The sequence below is a fragment of the Temnothorax nylanderi genome, unplaced genomic scaffold, assembly GCF_030848795.1.
Source record: "Temnothorax nylanderi isolate EJ_2023f unplaced genomic scaffold, tnyl_v1.0 TNYL_tig0098_pilon, whole genome shotgun sequence".
NCBI classification, from domain to species: domain Eukaryota; kingdom Metazoa; phylum Arthropoda; class Insecta; order Hymenoptera; family Formicidae; genus Temnothorax; species Temnothorax nylanderi.
Genome location: NW_027249160.1, coordinates 286,794 through 310,170, shown reverse-complemented (window position 1 = coordinate 310,170; position 23,377 = coordinate 286,794). Strand labels below are relative to the sequence as shown.

At 35.6% G+C, this 23,377-nt stretch overlaps 2 protein-coding genes across 2 annotated transcripts; both read right to left on the bottom strand.

Moving 5' to 3' along the window:
- Nucleotides 1-2: 2 nt before the first annotated feature.
- Acbp1 (Acyl-CoA binding protein 1) lies at nucleotides 3-3,139 on the bottom strand. The gene is made up of 3 exons (XM_071711455.1): nucleotides 2,983-3,139; nucleotides 514-628; nucleotides 3-425 (listed from the first exon to the last, which is right to left on the bottom strand). Exons 1-3 carry the CDS (start codon nucleotides 2,995-2,997, stop codon nucleotides 286-288), a joined length of 270 nt encoding a protein of 89 aa, XP_071567556.1. The 5' UTR covers nucleotides 2,998-3,139; the 3' UTR covers nucleotides 3-285.
- A 6,609-nt stretch (nucleotides 3,140-9,748) lies between these two features.
- On the bottom strand, nucleotides 9,749-23,327 carry Glct (ceramide glucosyltransferase). Its single transcript, XM_071711356.1, has one exon. The coding sequence runs from the start codon at nucleotides 21,769-21,771 to the stop codon at nucleotides 20,575-20,577; it is 1,197 nt and encodes a 398-aa protein (XP_071567457.1). The 5' UTR covers nucleotides 21,772-23,327; the 3' UTR covers nucleotides 9,749-20,574.
- Between the last annotated feature and the right edge of the window lie 50 nt (nucleotides 23,328-23,377).

Below are 23,377 nucleotides of genomic sequence, written 5' to 3'. Positions count from 1 at the left end.
CATATGCGACAAGTAGTTTTATGCTGATTCTAATAAATCATTGGATACAAAATTCACACAAACGGGAAACCAAAAAAAGTGCATTCCTATAAATGGCTAAATAGAAAGTTGATATTGTACCGTATCTATACAAATGCATATTACACAAATATAATTGCACATGCGAATTACATAATAATATTCCAAGTGCTTCTCATCGATAGTGAAAAAGTTTTAATAGAAATGCGTTCAAATAAGATGACGCGCAAATCTTTATGTGCGCGTGTACTCGTGACAATGAATCAACTACTTCTTTCCGATCGAAGCGATTAATGCCTCCACTTTAGCAATGTATTCTTCTTTCGCCGTTTCTTGTTCCATGCTTTTTTTACCATTCCAAGCGTCCCATTTCGCTTTTCCTTTGAAATCCAACATACCCGGTCTCTCTTGAAAAAAAAAAAAAGATTTACAAGGATCATTGCAATTGTACACAATGAGCATGAACTGGACGCATAAAATTCCATAAAAATGTACCTGTATTACAATCACCAACAGTGGATTGCTTGTACAATGCGTACAACTCGAGTAAATCTTCGTCTTCTGGCTGCGCAGCCAATTCCTTTACCGCTATGGCCGCATTATTAAATCTCTAAGAATAGAAACGTATGTTTATGATCACTTGATAAAAAGAAAATACTTTTTGAAATGTTACTTGGTGAAATGTTATTGAATTTAATAGAAATCATAAGCAATTTGGATGATTTAATTTATCGGAACAAGAGTAGCGTACACACCAACGATATAATTTGACGCTAATTCCAAGTAAAATATAAAATGTTTATTTTTTTTATCTGTATCATAACTAGGATTATCATCATTTAATTAACGATTAACCGATCTGATCAAATCGATTAAACTGTCGGTGGAATTCACGCTTGAAGCGGTATCGCAGCATATTTATATTAACTACAAATATGATCTCGATCTACTAATATTCGAAGTCTTTTAATTCACTGAATTATTCTATTACTCAAGTTTGGATGTCCAATCTGTTCGGATGATTCGGATCTTAATGTACAAAGAGTCGGATCTCACAATTATAAGAAACAGAACGGAAGATTAATCGCTAAGTTAGCTAGCTCTTGATTTATTTAGCTCTTCTTGCTTTTCCTACTGAATGTATAATTTTTTCATGCTATGTAGATCCTCAGTGTATGCACGCGCGCGCACCCTGCCCCAGATTTTTCTGTACAAACTTGAATAGTATGTTCTATAAGCAGAAATAAGAAAAAAAATGTTACATAGATCCCAAAATGCTTCGTTCGAAATTTATAAATTATAACAAAAGTACGAAATGTGAAAATTTGCGGCATTTTGAGATAATGTTCTACAAGGTGTATTGCTCGTTACTAATATACAAGCTTTTATAATCACCTTCAATCATTTCAAACAGTAAGCACGAAGAAGCGGATAAGATAAATGTATCACTTATGGTATACGGCGTGCCACTTATCTATGGCAAGACCGTTATTATTTCTTCAATACAAATTCGTTTAGAATTCGACAAATTATTTAGATTTAGAAAATAACTTTACACGGGTATATTCTAAGCTAACTTTTGCTATAACTTTCTAATGAAGCATTTTGAGACCAATATTTGTATAACATTTTTTTCTTATTTCTGCTCATAGAACATACCATTAAAGTTTGTACGGAAAAACCTGGGGAACACCCTGTATACTCAGTAAGCAAACTGCCCGCGGTATGACAATAGATTTACGGCAAATTTGCTCAGTTATCGCATCAGATCCGGTATATTATCTATATATCCGCATTACTTGTTGGCCGATATAATATAATAGCAGATTATCGGCAGAATCTATCCATTTCATTTAATAAACATTATGGTTATGAAATAGCAGATTTTACTTATTGTTAGTTTCTACAGTCAATCTGTCATTATATTCTCCCAGATAGCCATACCTGCGCAGACAGATTCTGAACAGAGCCCGTAGAATTTTTTATGTCAGAAAGATAAATTTCACATAAAAGCCGTTCTATCACACGATATTGTCAAACTGTTGCCAGAGAAATGCGACAGAGTCTGCTGACGGGCAATGTGAGTAGAAACACTGTATGGTTTCTGCTGCCAATTTGCACACATTGCCTCATTGCCTGTCAGAAGACACATTGCTCTGTCGACAGAACACGAGTTTAATGCAGACACAAAAGGCTATGATTTTGGTATGAAATTCTGATCAAGTTTGCTGTCAATCTGCGTGCTATTGGTTTCCTGCTCAATCCTGGTTTGTCCTGGATTTCGGATCTAAATGCACAAATTCGGCTCTTCCGATATTATGACTCGAATTATCAGAACCATTAGGACAAACACATGGATTTAAATAATTAATTGGGTAATAATTATTTCGAATAATTCGGATATTACGTTAAAATATTTATAGTCCCGGACTATGTACATACATACGAAATACGAATATGTGTTAGCTGATCTAAGATCTAACCTAATCTTATCTTAACCTATTCTAACGTAGACCTCTACACGTCTCCATGAAGATATCAGCGTTTAACCTACTAAATTTCTCCTTTTTATCGACTGATCGTTAGTTCTTAACCTCTTCAAAATTAATGAGCTTAGATAGCTTTTCAATGAAGCTATCTAAAAGAACGCGTATATAGTAGTATATACTACACACCGCGTTAGTATATCGTCTATTTAAAATAATTTCGGAAATAACGATCAGTTCGATATACGTGATCATCACGTGCTGATGTGAGTATTTAAAAGAACAATTAAAACAAATCACAAACGTCACTAATCTCATCGATCAAACTAGTACCTACTAATTGCTAACTTCACTCGCTGTAAATTAACGTTCCGGAGAGGAGAGGAGAGCAGGGAGATACGCTCCATTTTCGCGTGTCACACTATTCGAGTTATGGTAAAAATGTTTTGTAAAAATAAAGCTTGTTCGTTGTCCTTACTTCGTCCAGCGACATAATGCAGAATATTAGTTTGGAATTTTAGACGCAAATTTATAACGACTGTGATGCCGAGAGAGAATCGTATGAGAGGTTACGAGACTTGTGTTAACGGATGCCACGATAAGGAACGACTAGACGTTCACGTACGTGGCCGCCGGCCGGGCAGGCCGGTGGCCGGCGTATACGCGATGACATACGTGGTCATAGTCCAACTTAAAGCAACGATTAATTTTTAATCGCTGACATTACTGACAACCTTTGACATGATTTAGACTACATCGATAAATGGTTCGATGTGTCCTTAATATTCCTGTTTATTTGATTATATATGAGCTATATACTATAGATACCAGATAAAAATTACAGATATTTTAGTATGTTCTAATATATACATAATATATATTTAATCTGAGATAATGAATTATATTTGTAAAATGATAAATTGTGCAGAGTTCTAAAATTAAATAACATATTTTTATTTTGTGCCAATACATTATTGCTTTGATATACTTTTGTTTTCAGGTCAATGTCATCTTTTTATTTTGAAATTACAGTTATATTCAAAAGTATTACGTAATAAAAGTTAAAAATGACATTTCTAAATGCAACAAGCCGAGAAATTCGTCTACAAAGACACTACGTTGACTCTTTGTCAATGAGATTATATTTAAATACCGAGATTATATTTAAAAATTATTTATAATATTATATATGACTATAATTCTGTTTCAAATAAGAGATAATAAATTAAAACTTTTCCACCCGCTTATAACTTTTAAGATTAAGAAATATCATCAATTGAAGATACATAAAAAAATTTCACTAATAATAACTCTTCAGTAAAATGAAGGTTACAACCCTTATTATATCATATTCTGTCCTACATCGACTTATACATCCTCCAACACATCTTGTGTAGAAAGCTGTATACTTATGATTAGACATAGGATTTTTTATATGCAGATTGGTAGAAAAGCACAATTAATAACTAACATTATGTTATTTATAATGTCTAACATATTTATATCTAACATATGTTGCAGTATAAAGATGTTGGATATTATAAATAACATAATCTTATTGTTAGTTATATTAATTGCTTCTTTCTACCAATCTGCATATAAAAAATCCGATGTCTACTTATGATATTTTGATATATTAAAAGTTCGCCGTATTAAAATGGTCATTCTTGAGATTTTAACATTATTTTCAAAATTAACAATCTCATAAAATTAACTCTTTGACTACACGGTTGGATGCGGAACTGTATCTACCGCTGTACGCGGGACTTATTCACGGACTACTAAAATGACATTAGTAGCGCAGTCAGTGTAAAAAAGTAATTTTAAAAAACGATGTTACGAATAATAGAGTGTTCGTATATCAATTCCAAAATAGTAATCCATACCTGATACTGCTGCGTAAAAAAAAAAGATTATTTCGTTCAAATATTTAATACACTATTTCAAGAAATAATATAGGGTGTGTTCCGATATTCACTGCCAGTACTGAAAATCTATAGTATACGTGACGCAAACTATAGATTTTCAGTACTGGCAGTGAATATCGGAACACATGGATAGTATTTCTTAACTGTAGTAAAAACTTATACTGAACTCTTTGCAGCTGCGTGTAATAATTCTATCGAACATTCTATCGATAAAACAAATACGTATTAAGATTAAGGTATTCCTGCTTTGGTAACGTCGAGATATAGAGTTACAGAACAAGGCCATTACAGTGGAATTTTATCTTAAAAGATTGTTTAAAGACGAATCACTATATAATTTCATTAATTGTGTGAAATTGCCTCCTCTCTCTCCCCTACTACTGAAAATTCAGTTATAATATAATATTACCATATTCATTTGGTGATCATTTCGTGATGTTTGACAATCCATTTCCGACGATTGATCACAACTGTAATTAATAACATGGAAAAGAAAGTATGTACGCGTGTAAAATCAACTTCTCCTTTTTGTTATTAGCATCAACCAATTCACGCTTTATTCAATATATCGAAGTACTAGCAACATGAAGTAGCTAGTACTATACATACATTAGTTTTATTTCTCTCTGCATTTTGCTTAAAAATTTAATTTAAATTTCAATTGTCATTTTGTTAGTTTTGTTACATTCACAGAATTTAATCGGATAATGGAATCTAGAAAAGGGCTTAATTATCTCATAAAAATGAATTCAAAAATCTATTTAGACTCTTCGAAAAACAAAAGCATCACTTCTAAGCAACTCGAATCTGGACGAGATGGGTTCAAATTTTTGTATGAATATTTCGAAAAATATAAGCAGAACGGCTTTTCCGATAGAATCACATATATACTGACCAAGTTAATTTGAATTTTTATAATAAGTGTTTTACTCCGGGACTTTTTACCAATGAAATTATCGGCGTCTTTTCGACTTTTAAATTTCAAAAATTTCGATTCCTTTTTACATTGAATACACTTATAAATACATTTTGTATCATACATGTACCCATATATATATACAATATATATATAATCGTTCTAAGGTCCGAAAACAATTTATTGAGGTCGATTGTTTCGCAATATATGATATATCGATTCTTATAATATTATTTCAAGTTCAAGAAATAAAATTAAATTGTTGAATTTGATTCTGATTTATAAGTACATATTGCTTTCAATCCCATTCTTACAATTAGTGTCTTATGTATAAAAGTATATGTACTCTTCTACTGAATGAACTGAATGATAATCGTTACCGTCATATGATATGAGCAATGACGCAAGTCGTGATGAACAAGTATGCAAGTAAATTGCGTATAAATAATTTTTTTACGATTATTAATTATAAATAGTAAATCTTAAAAAAGAGATGTTTTCTCGAAAACTATACATATATCCTGTTTCGATCGATTAATTAAGTTAAAAACAGGATATATTTGGATTTAAACAAAACGAATACTTAATAAATCAGAACTAAAAATTAGTTACAATTTTCTGATTATTTTTCGTAGTTGATGCCCATTGCTTTCCTCTTGCTGCTCGCGTTTTAGCAACGAGCATCTAGATGCGCGCGTGCATTGATAAAGTTTTAAATGCATAACTTTGCACATATACACGGGAGAAAGAATCCAATAAAAAAGTAGAAATTATATCATGATTTATGTATTTCGAGCCTCTCATAAATATGACATTCTTTAATTTAAAATGTTTACGTACAGATAATCAAAATTAAATCTGTGTATTTGATTATCCGTACGTAAACATTTTAAATTAAAGAATGTCATATTTATGAGAGGCTCGAAATACATAAATCATGATATAATTTCTACTTTTTTATTGGATTCTTTCTCCCGTGTATATGTGCAAAGTTATGCATTTAAAACTTTATCAATGCACTGATGTGGCGCATCACGTAACAATAAGGCGCGTGACGTTCAGGGCACGTATTATGGAATATTTCGAAATAGATTTTGGTCAGAATTATTCCGTTTTCTCTAGAAAGCACAATAGAAATCTAGGAAATAACTAAATAATTCCGATCGAAATCAATTCCATAATACGTGTCCCAGCCAGCCCAGGATTCATATTCTACTTCAGGAACGGACGTATAACAAGCGATCGTACCTCTATCGCCAAGATTTCCATTGAAAATTTATTTCCTTTTAAACAATTTTATGTTATTTGTAATTACAAAACTAATTCTCTAAAGAAAAAACTTGTCAACGAGTCTTGACAGCACTCGGGAAAGTAATTCTATCGCACTTATACAATCGTTCCCGAGACAAAGCGCGTTGGCGCGCCTTATATTACGCGCATCCGGCGACTCATTGTAGACATAGAGCGACAAGGGAAACAATGGATGTCATTTACAAAAGTTGACTTGAAAGTTGCTAATTCTTATAACTCTGCTTTAAAAAAACTTAAAATTTGCAATTTTGATTGTCTGTACGTAAACATTTTAAATTAAAGAATGTCATATTTATGAGAGGCTCGAAATACATAAATCATGATATAATTTCTACTTTTTTATTGGATTCTTTCTCTCGTGTATATGTGCAAAGTTATGCATTTAAAACTTTATCAATGCACGCGAGAAATAAGGCTTACGTAAGACGAGTCTTGCATTCAAGAACCAGGTATGTGTATATATATACAAAAAAATGTGTAATTCCAATCAATCCAATCGAAGGTTCTCGACAACCAAGATAATGACGGAGTTACGTAAAAAGAGATTTAGTCGCTAATAAGATTAGTTTTATATCTTTATCAGTTATATCTTTATAACTGTGCAACAATAAAAACATCTGTCGCCAAGTTGCACGAGTGATCGATACCGCGGGGAAGGCCTTATAGAGTCTTATTACGCGAATAATGCTACAGAATTATTATCAGCGCGATGGCTTTTATTTTAATTGAGTTTGCCGTTACGATAAACGAAAATGGAAGATTAAAGATAGACTCGATCGTATTATGGACGTACAGGTACTATGTCCGATCATTCCGTATGCTGCATCGCGTCGCGCTGCACCGTATTGCGGTATTTTTACCCTTGACAACGAGCGTTTCGAGGCGACCAGCTGTTCGTGATCGTTACCGCATCTCGAATTTTAGTATAGTTGCCACCAATCCAATATCGTCATAAAACAATTGCTTAATCCTAATATGCTTAATCCTAACGAATCGTTTTCGAATACAACTCGTTGCTTTTTAATTCTAATAGCCGAGACATTGTGTTTTTGTACATGTTATACATGTTACATTCTGAGTCTCTCAAAAACCGAATACTTTTATACATTCTGATAAAAGTGCATATTTTTCGATAGATTTTTGCTTCCAGAGAAATGCTAGAGATGGTAGAATAAAAGCTCAAATACTAAACTGCTAAACTGGTATTTAATAATTACTCGCAACTGAACTGACTGAATAATTGACTGAACACTGACGGATGATCGACGATGACTGCCATGACTCGTGGTGTAAGGCAAATGACAAGTTGGCGAGTGGTCGTAAGTTCCGAGATTTTTTATATACGCACGCGGAGCAAAAAATATGTCAGGATGACGAACCCTTGGCAACAGTTAGCGGAAATGATAGACTAATAGATTTCACGAAATTCTTATGACAAAGATCCAGATGGATCGTTAGTGATTATCTTTCGATTAAATATCGATAGCCGAAGAGACTGTGCCGACGAAATACCGAAAACGATTCGAAACGGTAATGATATAAACATAAACGAGAGAATTGATAAAACTGCCGTGAGACTTTCGATGAGTCTAATAAGTTTTACTTCTTAAGCTATAGAAATAATGAATCTCTACAACTACAAACATCTAACGGTTTCCGATGACGGAATCATTGATATACCCACCCAAGCTTTCCATTTATGACAGGTTGATCATTGACGGCCAACATTGTAGACCACATTTGATATGTATGTATAACATCCCAGTGAACATAATGTCTCAAATCGAGATATGACGTCTTTAAGACATGCGTGTTATCTAAGATACAATTATTTATATTTGTAAACGTATGACTATGTTATTTAATTATAATAGAAATGCACTAGTAAATATTTTTATTTATTACAATTCAATTATAATCTAATTTCATATTTTGTTGTTGTTCTTATTACAAAATAATGCACTTGGTGTAAAAGGAAAGTCAGCTAAAAGGCATTTGGCAGCAAACGTGTCGAATAAAAGAAATTTTCACGATTTAAATTTTGTCGGTTTTCGGAAAGTCGTGTGTGTATATAGACCTATAGAATTAAAATAATGCGTCAAGAGTTATAAGAGATATAAAATTAAATGAAATGCAAGATTAATATACATGTTTCTCCTTATTTCCACAGTATATTATACAAAATCCTGTATATCTCTTCTGCAACATAAGTAGTGTACTATAATAGGAAAAATAACCTAGCATAAATAAAATGAAGTAGCATAATGTAATGTGATCTAATATAGGATAGGATAAGATGTCGTTACGTCACATACTGCGTAATATGATATGCTGCGAATGTGAGTAATATATTTTGCTTTTATGCGGTTATGTTTTTTCCACTAGCACATATTTTAAGGATAAAAATATAAGGGTACTTTAATTCTTTTTTTCGTCAATAATTTTTTGAAACCTTGAAAAGAGAATGAGGAGCATCTCTTAATTTGAGACGATAAAAAGATGGCTCATTACAGTAATAGATTTTTTCCTCATTTCAATGATTTATTTGATGAAAAAGAAATATGAAGTTTTATCTGCTTTTTTGAATTTGAGGCTATAAAAAAATGTTGCACTGTTGTCATATATAAATACACCTACAAGATGTAAAAAAAAATATATACATATGTATAAAGAAAATATAAAGAAAATTATAACGCACACAAAAAAAGCATAACATTTCTTTTTATTACATATTTTATTGTAAATCATAAACTAACAAATCTCCTACAAACCTGATTTTATACTTCTGAAAAATGCTTGCGTTCTAAGTGTACCGTAGATATAATTGCATTCCATCAAAATTTAGCTTCAGAAATGTATATTGCTATACCTTCAATGTATTCGATTTCTTCGACACTCCATCTTTCGCTAATATGTTTACCATAACTCTCGAGATATATAGAAAAAAAATCATAAAATCTTTATTCGAGAGATTAAATGCGTGGAAAATTGAACTCTGTATATTGCTGTGTATTGAAATGCGGGAAGGGAGCAAGATAAATAATTACTAACCTTCAGGATGTATTGTACACGCTCGTTACACATTTAAATAACATTTGGAATAATACTTTATTTTTCAAAAATCATTTTTTGAACACACGTGCGGATGGTAGTCTTTCTTCAATGTGGTTCGCAAACGCAACGATTGCTCCGAAAAAGAAGAGAGATCTATGTATAAATTAAGAAAGAATGCAAAGATACGCCGCTGTAAATTGTAGTTGGCATCTTTTGCGTCGCTAATTTCTTATGCATGTGTATATGTATATATATGTACATTCTACATTCATATTACAAACTTGTTCGAAAAGTTGAAAAATCTTCCAAATTCGCTCTTGAAAGATAGAAAATAGACGAAAGGAGAAAGAGAATGGAAAATACTTAAGTGTGTTTTTATAATCATTATTTTGTTTCTGATGATAATTGAAAGTACAAGTTGTCTCTATCCACACTTTTCTTTCCTACATGCACACACACATTCTTTCTCTCCCTTTCTTTCTTTCGTTTCTATCTTTTTAAGGTCATGTACATAGATATATACACTATGGTGCAATGATTATATTACATTTTACGCTCAGTATGAAGAAATTTATAATACAAAGCATGGACTTCTAATTTTTATCGTGTAAAAAAATTGCAACAAAAAAATTTTATGATTGCGCACGAATATATGAATTTAGATGATACGGACACATCGCATTCAATAACTACATCCAGGATAAATAGAATATACAACTATTAAATAGGTAAAACTGAAGAAAACTGTAGAAGAAAAAACGAATAAAAAACTGTATCTTAATTATAGCACTGACATCGCTATACCTAATATATAATAATGTATAAAAATTTATCGATCTTTATAAGATCGAATTTAAAAAAACTCGATCTTATATTTTTAGATTAGAGGAAAATTATATATTTCAATGTGACATATCACAGCAGCCAAATATAAAATCTCCACCTAATTCAAAGTGCATCTGCCTCAAGACCTTATCCAGTACAATATATTTCAAAAATAAGATCATTGGTGATGTAACTTTTTACGATTGCTTAACATATCTTTTAATCAAGGATCCGGACGGAACTAGAATTGATAATTCTCTTGTGACTTTTTAATCGAATGAAATTTAAGTCAAAATTCTACAAAGTTTTTAATACCTGATCCATAAATAATCTAATTAAATTATTTTCGCAATCTACAGTTTTTTTCGGTTCTTAATCTACAATCTGTTATTAGTTTCAATATGTTTCGTCAACAATTGTAAGAAGAGAAGAGTTTCGTAGAGAGTTATGTGTAATGCCTTGAATATGAAGGGGTTTGTCGTTGTACAAGGTCATGTAAAAACATAGCATATTTAATTTCTTTTTTTAGGTATCATAATTCCTTTTTCTTCTTCGCTTTCGATCTTTATAACTTAAATGTATTGCATATACACGCGCGCGTGCGCGCAACATGCACACGCATTATTAAAAACAAAGAAAAATAATCTTAAAATATTCGAGATATGATATAAATCTACTTGTATTTCATGTTTTTTTTTATCGCGACAAAAATAATCGTTTTTTAACCGTTCAATGATATTTTTATCATCATTATTGTGTATATGCATATGTGTGCGCGCACGCAAACTGTATGCTTTTTATAGAAATAATAAAAATATAATAGGAAATGAAAAATTTAATTTAATATAATTTAATAGAACAGAAAAAATGTAGGAGAATAATTTTGGAGGAACGGTAACTGTAATAAGAAAGAATTGTAACTTAAACAGTTCCGATTTCTTAGCCAATAAAGAAAACCGAAATCAAAATGAAAACCAGAACAGTTATTAAGTTTGGTTACGGTCTTATTAGACCGTAACCAAACTAAAATATCATTACGATCCGAATCCCCACTGTTAATACTTAAAGGAATCTATGCATCATCCAAGAATCAATCTACGATATAATTAGCCGGTTTATTATGAGCAGATGTTTAAGCCACATACCTGACAGCTACAATCTAATTAAATTACGTCTTTCGTTAATGTGAGGAATGCTAAACACAATCCATACATGTAACGCGAATAAATATTTAAAATTAATTATACAATTAACATATTCAACTGTCCCCGTATCATTTAATATCACTGGAAGAATAACATACGACAATAATACTAAGATAATGGCGAAGGAGCAATGATAACCTACTTAAGCAGCTGATAAGTAACGGAGTAGCAAAGTGTTTCTTTTATACAATCGACAATTCAGGAATAAAGTTTATACGTTAAGGTTGATCCTCCTGATGAGTACTCGCCGCTTCAATCCTTGTTTGATGACGTCAGACGCGAGAAATGACACGTTGAGAATTCTTGCGTGCAACTTCCAAATAAATACATGTTTACATAAAATAACACTTTAGATCACTTCAGCACACAAAAGTACTCTGAGGTTTATTCCTTTTCCTTGACAGTTAATAAACAGTAGCCGTAAAATGAATGTAATACAAAACCTAGTCATGCGCCTGAGCATATAAGCCTGCATGACTAATAAGCTTCGTATTAGATTAATTTTACGGCTGTTTATTAACTGTCAAGGTCAAGGGAAAGGAATATTTTCGAAATATGCTGAAGTGATCTAAAATGTTATTTTATACAAATATATCTTTTTTATTTGGAAATCGCACGCAAGAATTCTCAAGAGTTCTCATTTCTCGCTTCTGACGTCAAACAAGGATAGATAAACGGCGAGTGCCCAGAGGAGCCTTAAGGACGTTCTCCGGTCCTTATACTAGAGAAAATCGATTTTCTTAGGATTTTCTTGAAACTGTGAATATACGTTAATTTAGGTATGCTTTATGCGTGGTATAAATTTCAGTACCTCTTCCGGTATAAAAAATAAAGATACTGAGCCTCAAAGTTTCAACTTTTACTAATGAAAAGGTTTTCCAGGCCAAACGGTAAGAGATACGAGGTTGGCCAAGAGGACCAAGGTTGCTCCTCTCGTCGAGTTCTATAAGGAAAAAATGCCAAAACAAAAAAAAATTAAAATTAAAATTTTTTTTTAAAACTTTGAGGCTCAGTATCTTTATTGTTTATACCGGAAGAGGTACTGAAATTTATACCACGCATAAAGCACACCTAAATTAACGTATATTCACAGTTTCAAGAAAATCCTAAGAAAATCGATTTTCTCTAGTATAAGGACCGGAGAACGTCCTTAAGTCCGGACGAGCGTGGATAATGCAAATTTAATTTTTCAATTATCGAATCCTCGTACACAAGGATTACATTCAGAATTAGGATTAAAAACCGAATCGAACTTGTCTCGACGTCCAATTCTATTAAGATTTAAGATTTGAGTCTGGAATTTTAAAAAGTATTTTTAGAAGTTGACGAAGTTGTTGCGGGCATCGCAGTCTGAAAATTCTTTCACGCCGATTATTCTATAAATACTATAAATATAGAATATTTAGGCATGTACTATGTGACAAATTATACGTCCGATCTCATTTGATTAAGCCCGACTCTAATCTGTAATATATTTGCCATAATTATCTACATATTCCTAATAATATTACAATTGCTTTTTTTATTTCGAAACAATAACTCTTATATAATCTTTAAATCATTAATATTATTTTGGTCTTTTGTCAAATATGCCACTTTGAAATTTTGAAGATTGCATATAATCTATATATAGAATAAGTATAATTAAATCATTCATATTGTAATGTATCAAGTATTAGGATTCTATTCGCTCAAATATCGAATAAAAGGGTGTTTTTATGCTATTATAAGCCTCCGTGTCTGTATACCAGATTAACCGGATTAATCGTGTAAACGCCTCTTTTTATTATTTTATTATTTTAAAGTCTCTAAAATCAGAAACTGTTGTACTTCTTGTTTAGATTTTTCTACAAACGAGCCATTGCTCATATTTTACTCGTTTAGTTTTTACAAAGAAAAAGAAAACAAAAAAGAATCCTACGAGAACTGAACACGATGATAAAGTAAAAAAAACTTGAATAAAAAATTTCTGATGCAAAATGTATGATTAGAAGCGTTTGAGAGAATGTATATAAGGCTACGTGAACTGGCCGCGAGTATACTTGGTAAATAAGTCTGTCGTTAGGCATCAACGTTAAGTGGCTTCGTAAAAACTTAATGCGTTTGACCTTAATGACACTCATCAAGTTTTACGCATATAAGGAATTTTAGAAATTCTCGATATCTCTGCCGCTAAAATGTTTTTCTCTTGCAATATTGTTAGTAATTTTTCTAGGAAACCTTAGCGCAAACAAAGATAGTACGTACACGTATCGTGTCCGTGCCGTGCCGCAGTCGTTTACTGAAATCATGCCGTTCGACTCGTGTGTCAATCGATAGCACAGTTCGATATCACGCGAAAGGTAAAGATAAAGAACTTCCTTTCGATATCGGGAACACCCATTGAAAAGTTAAGACACGTCATTGAGGCCGCATCGAGTTTCACGATATTACGCGAGAGAGAAAAACAGCGCAAAAATCGAACGTTTTAACCGATGTAAATCAGGTGATATTTATTAACGAGTCACGCTTGCTACGAGACGCGCGGCTATACGATACTAAGTACTGCGTATATCATGTGTACAATTGTCATACGAGCCCGCGCGCGTCCTTGCATACGCTTGTGCGTTGCGCGATGATGGATACGTTTGTATGGTAATCTGAGACACGGATTGTACACAATTATGCCCATAATGAGGAAATTATAATATGGCTGCTATTGAGGCCCGCGCACTGTCATTGTCATACGATAACATGCTCGGAGGTCAAAAATTATGCCGAGATTCGCTACTTTATTTATGACTCGGACGAGTCATAGATATGGTTCGAATCATCGAGGATAAATCGCACGTAATGATTTACGCGTTTCTCAACGAGGGACGCTAAACAGAGCTAGGGAAACAAAACACGTTCGCATTACTCGGTACTTATCTTATGATTCACGTTGCGCGCAGATAAACAAGTTGGTTCTTTTAACAACGGAAGCCGCGATTTTTCGCCAAGTGTTGTGAAAAAAAAGAGGATATTCGACTGAATTATTTATTCTGATTCATCGCGAATAATTCAAAACTAATTACGGAGACTCGGTGTTTCGCTATCGCTATCTAATCGGTTTATCATGACTCATTGTCAGCAGGCGAGTATACAAATTCCTATAGCTGATATAATAACTGTAGTGTTATTTATTAATCATATCCGCGCGCGATAATGTTTTCGGAGTATTTTTAGATTCATAAAAATGCATACGATCAATATATACATATACGCGTGTTTGATCTAATAAGAGAAAGAAGTGAAATAATAGATCGAAACTTTTCATTTACATCTTTCGTGATTTTCACATCTCGCAGGCTCGATTATTTTAGATGAACTTGTGATTTAAAATGGATTTACGATTGGAATTCATCAATCCTATTTCGCGCGAAATCGTAGCAAGTCGAATCTATGAATGGTAGAGATATTCCTATTTTTTTAATGACTCTCCAAACACATCTGATTTGCTCTGTGAAATCAGAATCATTAAATCTCGTAGTCGCGTCCGGAAAACAAAATCTTCCTATCATATATCGGACGCATACGATAAGAATGAGTAAAATATCGTGCCAACCATTTAATGACCATCTAATATGGACGTATAAAACTTTTAAATTTTGTAATCGATTCCGCGAGAGCTTAGGAGGAAAAATATTTAACTCCTTGACCGTCAATGACGAAAATATCCGCACATTCAAAAAAGATACTTATATCGCAGCAATTAAAACGGAATACTATATTATGTTTTTGGGGTCGCTGAATTCAAATCTGAAACCAAAATTGAGAAATTCAAAATGGCGGATCAAAAGTGCAAAAAATTGTTCAATTTACATAAAATTTTGTATTTAAAGGTTTTTGAAACCGCTGAATTTAAATTCAAAATAAAAATTTAAGAATTAAAATAGCAAATTCAATATAATGAGCAAAAAATTCAAAATATGGTTCAATTTGCATAAAAAATTTCGAAGGGTTTTCAAAGCCACTGATTCCGTTTTTAAATTTGAAATTTGTTAATTTAAAATGATAGGTTTAATATGACGGCCAAAAAATTCAATATCGCTCGGTTTGCACAAAAATTAATTTATAAGAATTTAAAAGAGTATAAATTATAAATTTTTCCGCCATTTTAAACTTTGACCTCAGATTTAGATTCAGCGACTCAAAAAACTCACATAAAACATCTTTTTAATAATTTTATTAACTCTTTTGTCAAAAGCATTTTTGGCCCACATTTTTTTCGCCTAACAGTCAAAAGGTTAAAGTCCCGAAAATTTGTTTTATTCAAAATATCTATCAATTGAGCCTTTCAGTCTTCACCAAAGTTGAAATTCCACGCATCGTACGTTTATAATAATAATAAATCGTTCAATAACATACATTTATCGATACGGTATATCACATAAACTATAACACAATTATACCTATTGATAATTTCGACGTAAATTAAAAAATTGAGACAAACATAATCATTTTCAGGGTAGTACGTATTTGCTTTATTTTATAAAGCATCGTAACAACGTATACAAAGTCTACCATTTTCGGTGTTTTATGTCCAGTGGTAGCTCACGAATTTCGCGGAATTTTAAATAGTTCTTATCACTCCAAATGTGCATTATTCAAATTTCAAATGAATGTCGCCCATACTTAACGCAGAGTTGTAGTAAACCTCGTGCTTACTAAGAACAAGCGCATCATGGAAGTTTCCAAAAACCACAAAAACTTGCGACGCAACTACTGTAGTAAGGCATCGATTATCGGGACACACACAAATCGAGAAACTAATACATCCATTATAGATTGTACGCAGAAAAAGAATATAAAAAAATAAATTGTAAACGATATAATTGTAAACGGTACATAATTTAAATGTAAACAGCATGAAAATATAATAACAACCTGATTGTTAATAGAAATCGCTGTTCGGATTGTCAATGTCCAGACAATTGACGTCCATTCGTCCACTGTACATATAGGGTAACTGGGGGGAATATGCCACTCGTTATGTTTAACAAAGCTACGGCTAAAAGCGCTCTTGTAAATACCATGAAATTGTTCATAGTTCTATATTTGACGTTTTGCATAAGTTTTGTTCATTTCCTGGCAGTATTATAGATTTTACGAAATAAGTTCATTTGACAAAGGTTTAAAGTTTTAAGATTTAAGGTTTATAAAGTTTTAAAGTTTATAAGGTTTAATGTTTTAAAGTTTTTAAGATTTATTTTTCATTTTAATTTCAAATGTTGCAGTTCAATATTACAATAATTTTAATATTACAATTTAATTTCAAAATTTTATTTTTTATTTTAAAAACTATTTGTACCAACTTATTTTAAAAACTATTGTATTTGTATTGTTTTTATGAATACTAAAATGAATATTTTATGAATAATAAAAGTAACTTTTGAAGCTAAATTACTACATGCTTATACGTGGTATATTACCTCATACTATGTGACATATTATCCACATGGTTGGGTAATATGCCATTTTGCCATTTTGCAACACTTTTGTATTTCTTTCTTTTTAATATTAAATAATCAAAATATTTTATTAAAAGATATATAGAAATAACAGATGACATATCAAGAGACACGGTAGTGTCTCGCGCCAAGTACGCGCGGAGCGAGACCGACCGTGACTCGTTTACGCGACGCGACGAGTTGCGAGTACTCGAGATGTTGAGATCTCGATAATTAGTGATAGAAATAACAGATAAACATATAGATATGACAGATTAAAAAAAAAAGGAAAAAGAAGATTAGTTTGCAAAGATACTTCAGAGAAAAAAAATAGGAAAAAAATCAACTTTTTGGCAAGTGTGGCATGTTCCCCCCAATTACCCTACGTATGTACAAATGTATCGGTTCATCTAAATTAGTTAAGTACAGCGCGCAAGTACAATTCAGTAAATCGGCGAATATAATCTTATTATCGTAAAAATACATCATAAAAATTTATCAAGAGCTAGATCACTAGCGATTTTGCGCTCTGCTCGAAATCGAATCAAAGATAAATAGGACGCATCGAAAATTATACATGTGCGTATTACACAAAAGTCAAATATACATATATATGATACAGAGTACATTTGCAATAAATTGAAACGTTAATCGTGCAACGTGTACATTCGTACGTGAGGAATGGGAATATATTTATCCACGGTTTGATCCCAGACGATTAATCATAGAAAAACCACACTCCTCCGGATCCCATATCTGACGATGCGTTTAATTGCCAAGTCCGCAATGAAAAATGATGTATCCGCGCGCATTAATCTCGAACCGTAAAATGAATTTCCATAACGACGCATGGAAAGATGAAAGCGTTGCCGTGTAGTATCGCTACCGAAAAAGAACAATACCACATCGATCTGTACATTTAATCGCGACTAGTTTTACGTATCAATAAAATTAGTAGAACTTCTCTATTCTGGAATCTCCTCTTAATTCTCACTTTTGTTCCAATAGCATGACGTAGATGAAAATGTTGCGCGCTCTATCTTCCACTCGCTTTCTCGCTCTATGCACGGTCATGAGATCACTTAGCGAATGCGTGATAGTAATGCAAAATAAGAATTCCAGTTCACAACAAGTTGTTTCAAAAACAAACTTTTATGCAGAATATCTACTGAACCTATCGCTAACGTAAATGGATTTTGATGAAACGCACAGGTGTGAGCCATGCTGCCACATTTAAGAAAGACAAGAAAAATGCAATGTACGTCAATTGTCAATGGAAATTAAAAATTAGTTAATAATTTTAATTTCAAGCATACAGCACTCATTGAAGAGTAATTAAAAACTAAGCTCTAAAAATCTTGAATCCTTTAGCATCCTATATATTTCCATATGACTTTATTATTTTCCTACTATTTTTTTATATACGTTGAAGTATTACGCAATTTTTCAGTTATAATTAAACGTTGCAAAACGGTGAAGAATTTTTTTATTTTAATCCACTATACCTGCCCTCTGAAAGCTCTGTTACATATATATCTATTACCAGATACCCTGTATAGAACCTAGATTTAAAAATTTGCCGCGTTTTTAATAGTGTCTCGTCGATGATAATAATCAAGACTTAAAATATTAGATTTCTTATTATTTGCTTTTCTTAAGTATGGCCGCTGTGTTCACTGCATGCGTTTGACATCAATTTTTCAACTAAATTTCCATAGATATTAATGTAATCGAAGTAATCTATGTAAATGTAAAAGAATACATTCCCAAAATAAATATATAGAAGGGAATGTAAAGTAGAAGATAATAGAATAGAGAGGTTCTACCGTACCATACAAATAAATAACCTTCACAAAAAACATTGCACCATATTGAGCATACTTAATGGGAATAATACGTGTCGAACGTTTCTCTTATTGGCTGACGCGTCAACGTATCGCGTGCGGATCAATTCGACCAATTTTATTTACTCACGAATAAAATATCTGATTTTCAACTTTTTTATGTATATATTTGATATAATATTATGACTTGTGTCCATTAGTAAAGCCTAAAATGCAAACGATTTATTTAACGGTTCCTTGACGACTTTACATTGTTTAAAATATAAAGGGAAGAATCAATAAAGCTGGACGAATTGGTCTGCGTAACAATTGTTTAAAACGCGTACCAATCAATCGCATACAAACTGTAAGATACTATTTCGTTTGTCGTACGATAAATTTTCCAAATGTTAATTAACTGCATAGAAAGAGAATTTGTTGTCTCCAGGAATTCTCTGTCCCGCAGCCACTCGACACGCTTGAAAAATTTGTCGTATGTACAACAAATAAAATAGGAAGTTCTAAGCTAAGAGTTCCTCAAGTAAGAGTTTGGACTTGGAGTTTAGACAATGAGTTTGATTAATCCGCTATATGTTTCCAACTAATTACGAAGAAAGTTATTTACAATAATTTATTTTACAGATTTACTTTTTATAGTAATAATAATACTTATATATACATATATGGACTATTGAAAATTCCTTTTTCATTAACAAACCACATGCTAAACTAACTTGAACGTTTTTAAAAAGCACACTATCGTGGCCTGAAATCGTGGCGATGTCCAAACTCTTACTCGAGGGACTCTACCCTAAACGAGGTGTTCCAAGCAAGCGTTTCCATGCATTTTTAAAACAGTAAGGTCCTTCCATTCTGAAATTTCTCCTCAATCTCCCTTTTATTCTAGTGGTATATACAAAATGAAAATGTCATTATGTGTTCCGTACGACAGAAGAATTCCAGTTTATGGAAGGACAGTTGTTTCAAAATGGAAAGAGATTTAACTTGGAATAAAAAAACTTTGTATCGTATCATATATTCCCTGTGCCAAACCTAACGCGATAAGAGTTTTGTCGAGTTTTAAAGCACGGTACTATGGTCTTCGCCTCAGAAAATGGATATTCAATAAAAAAGAAGGCAATATTTATTTGGATTTCATTCATATTACTTAATTATCAAAATATTGATAATTAAGTAAAAAATTAAAACTCTGTTAAGATACATTTCCTTTATAAGACAATAATTTACGTTCAGCTTCTTAGCGTAATCCGCTAACATCTCTTTATCTTTGATTCAGTTATAAATCAAGAGACTATAATTGTAAGAATATTATCAAAAGATTAACTAAGAAAGAGAGATCCACGAGGAGAAAGATGCGATAACCAGAACACCTCGCATACGTACGCGCGCGCTTATCAGTAAAAAAGGAGAAAGAAGGAACGCTGCGCGCTGCCTCTATTTCTCTCTGTCTAGTTTGACACGTACGCACGTACGCACGTACGCGCAGCCGCACACACGCACTCATGCTCATGAACTCTCAATATTTGACTTTCGCCTTAACTTCCTCCGCGACGCCGCCCCATTTGAGCCTGTAAACACGCGAGCGCCACTGTATGAGAGGATCCAGGACAGCCTGGAGGAAAAGATACGGTCTCGTGATCTCGCTGAGCAACCAACCGCACACGAACTCGAGTTTGTTGAAGGGTAGCGGACCGTTTTGCACTAGGCACAGTAGCGTCCAGTCGAACATAAACCACAAGAGTATGTGTACCAGATAGAAAACTAGAGAATCCCATTCGAAGAGCACGCTGGCCGCCCAGGAGGCGAAGCCGCCGAGAACGAGGCACTCGCTCAGCGGCTCGAAAACGATGGTGGTGGGTAGCATCGCTACCCTGAGCTTAGCCCACCGTCGTAGTCGCGCCTGGAAAGAATCGACCGCGCAGTGGCCGCTGTTCTGCAACGCCGGCTGCGAGGAGATGGTGATGCGCCAGCCGCGGTCGGTCAAGGATTTCGCGTAGAAAAAGTCTTCCGCGAGATAGATGCCGAACGCCCTCAGCCCGCCGACCTCGTCCAACGTGGACTTTCTCAGGAGAGCCGACATGCCGGTGTGGCAGTTAATCCTGAGCATATCTGCGGCGAGATACATCCGCGACTGCACCGTGCCGAAGAAGATCTTTTCGTAGGCGGCGGCAAAGCCCTCGCGGTCGCAGGTGAACGGCATCTGATGAACCAGAGCCACCCGGTCCGTCATGTGATGGACCATGTCCAGGAGAGTGTCCTCCTTCATGCGTATGCCGCTGTCGCTGATGAGCACCAGCTCGTACTTGGCGGCCTCGTACGCCGGCTGCATGTTGTTGATCTTCGGATTCACCCCGACCTTGGTGCCGCCGACGAAGAGCCTGGCCTCGACCTCCGGATACTTTTCGACGAGCTTGCGCACCAGCATCAGCACGGGATCGGACTCGTCTTCGACGCAGAACAGGAGCTCGTATCGCGGATACTCGATGGTGAAGAAGGTCTCGAGGTTGCCGAAGAGGTTCGGGTCGACCCCCATCAGGGGCTTGATCACCGACACCCCCGGCAACGGCGTCTCGTAGCTCGGCGCCTGGTTCGTCTTCCGATGCAGCTTCCAGCGGCCGGCGATCAACGCCAGCACGTGCACCACCCACATACCCGACCAGAATATCATGAAGAATATCGCGAACCCGTAGAGAGTATATAGCATGGAGTTCATTTTCCAAGGGAGCGCGAGTTTGAGCGAGGGGCTTTAGGCCACCGCGGATCTAGCGTGCCGGCCTGCGCCTGCACCTGCACCTTCCTCCTCCCTCCTGCCCCGTTTCCTTTCCGCTATTTCTCGCCTCGACCGGGCACCCTCGTGCGGACGCATCACGGCCAGGAGTCGAGCGACGACGCGCCCTACTGACCGCGCATCGTTCCCTCAGCCTCAGCCTCGGCCTCAGCCTCAGCCTCAGCGCGGCGGCGGCGACGGCGACGACGACCACGACGGCGACGACGGCAACGTGCTCGCCTCCTGCAACTCATTCACGCGCCTCCTAGCCCCGGCCCGCCCTGGCCCGCTCGGGCGACGGCGACGATAACCTCCGAGAGCCGCGCCAATTACGAGCGCGTCAACTACGCGACCCGTCCGTGGCGCCCGTGCCGATTGTGCCGAAGCGACTTGGCTCACTTGGCTCACTTGGCTTTGGCTCCTGCCCCGCTTGCCCGAGATGTGATTCCGTCTTCCATCGGGTGGTCGAGCCGCGATCGGATCGCATCGTCGTCACGCCGACGGAGACCTCGAACTTACCGAGCTCTCGACGACGACGGCGACGCGCAGCCACCGACTTCACGTTCACCGGTCTTCACCCCGAGTCTGTCACTCAGCACTCTTCTTCGCGGCGCGGCGGCTGCGCCACGCAAGTCGCAACATAGACACTCTTCCTTTCTATCGACACCCGCGCGTGGCGTCCGGCGAATCGCGCACTATCATAGTCATACTCATGCCTCTCGACGACCGGCTCTCGGCGCCTCGAATCGAAACTTGCTCCTTGCTCGCCGACCTCGCCGTACCTCGTTCGTCGCGCGACTCGGCCGACTCGCGCGGCGGCGGCGGCGGCGGCTCGCGCTTTTCGTCACGCGCGCGAATCGAACGACAGAGCGAGAGCGAGAGCGAGAGGGAGAGGGAGCGGAGCGGGGCAAAGCGGAACGATCTGTCTCGCCATGGAATGCCTTCGACGTGACGCGCGCAATGACGCGATGACGCGATGTTGCGCGTCCCATCGACTATCTCCCCTCTTCCATCCTTTTTCTTACACCGTACACCGTACGTGTGTATGTACCGGAAACTCGCACCTCGCACCTCGCACACACCTTTATTTCGTCACGGATGACTCGCTTCACTTGCCTGACGCACGTTCCCTCACTTCTCTAGGGGAGCTTTCCTTCTCTCTCGCGTCAGTCCACTTGACGCGCGAGGCGAGCACCTCCTCGCGCGTCGCTCTTCGATCGGGAGGAAAAAAAAGACGCGCCAATGATCGAATCGGCAACACGCGACTCGCGGAATCGACTAGGAAGGAAATCCAATCAAATTTGCTACGAGTATAATGCCCGAAGCGTCCGCCTTTGCGACAAACATTTCTCGCGGTATTCAGAGAACCGCCGATCGCACCATTTTCATTCGATACTGAAATATTTGTATCGCATTGCCCAACTAACGAGAGTAACGAGCGTTTCGTTAGTTAAGTAACGACTATAACGATCGAAGTTGCTTCCGGATGTAGACGCCGCCTACGTCTATTTTCGCTTTCTGAAACCTTGTAACGAGATCCACATTTTATCGC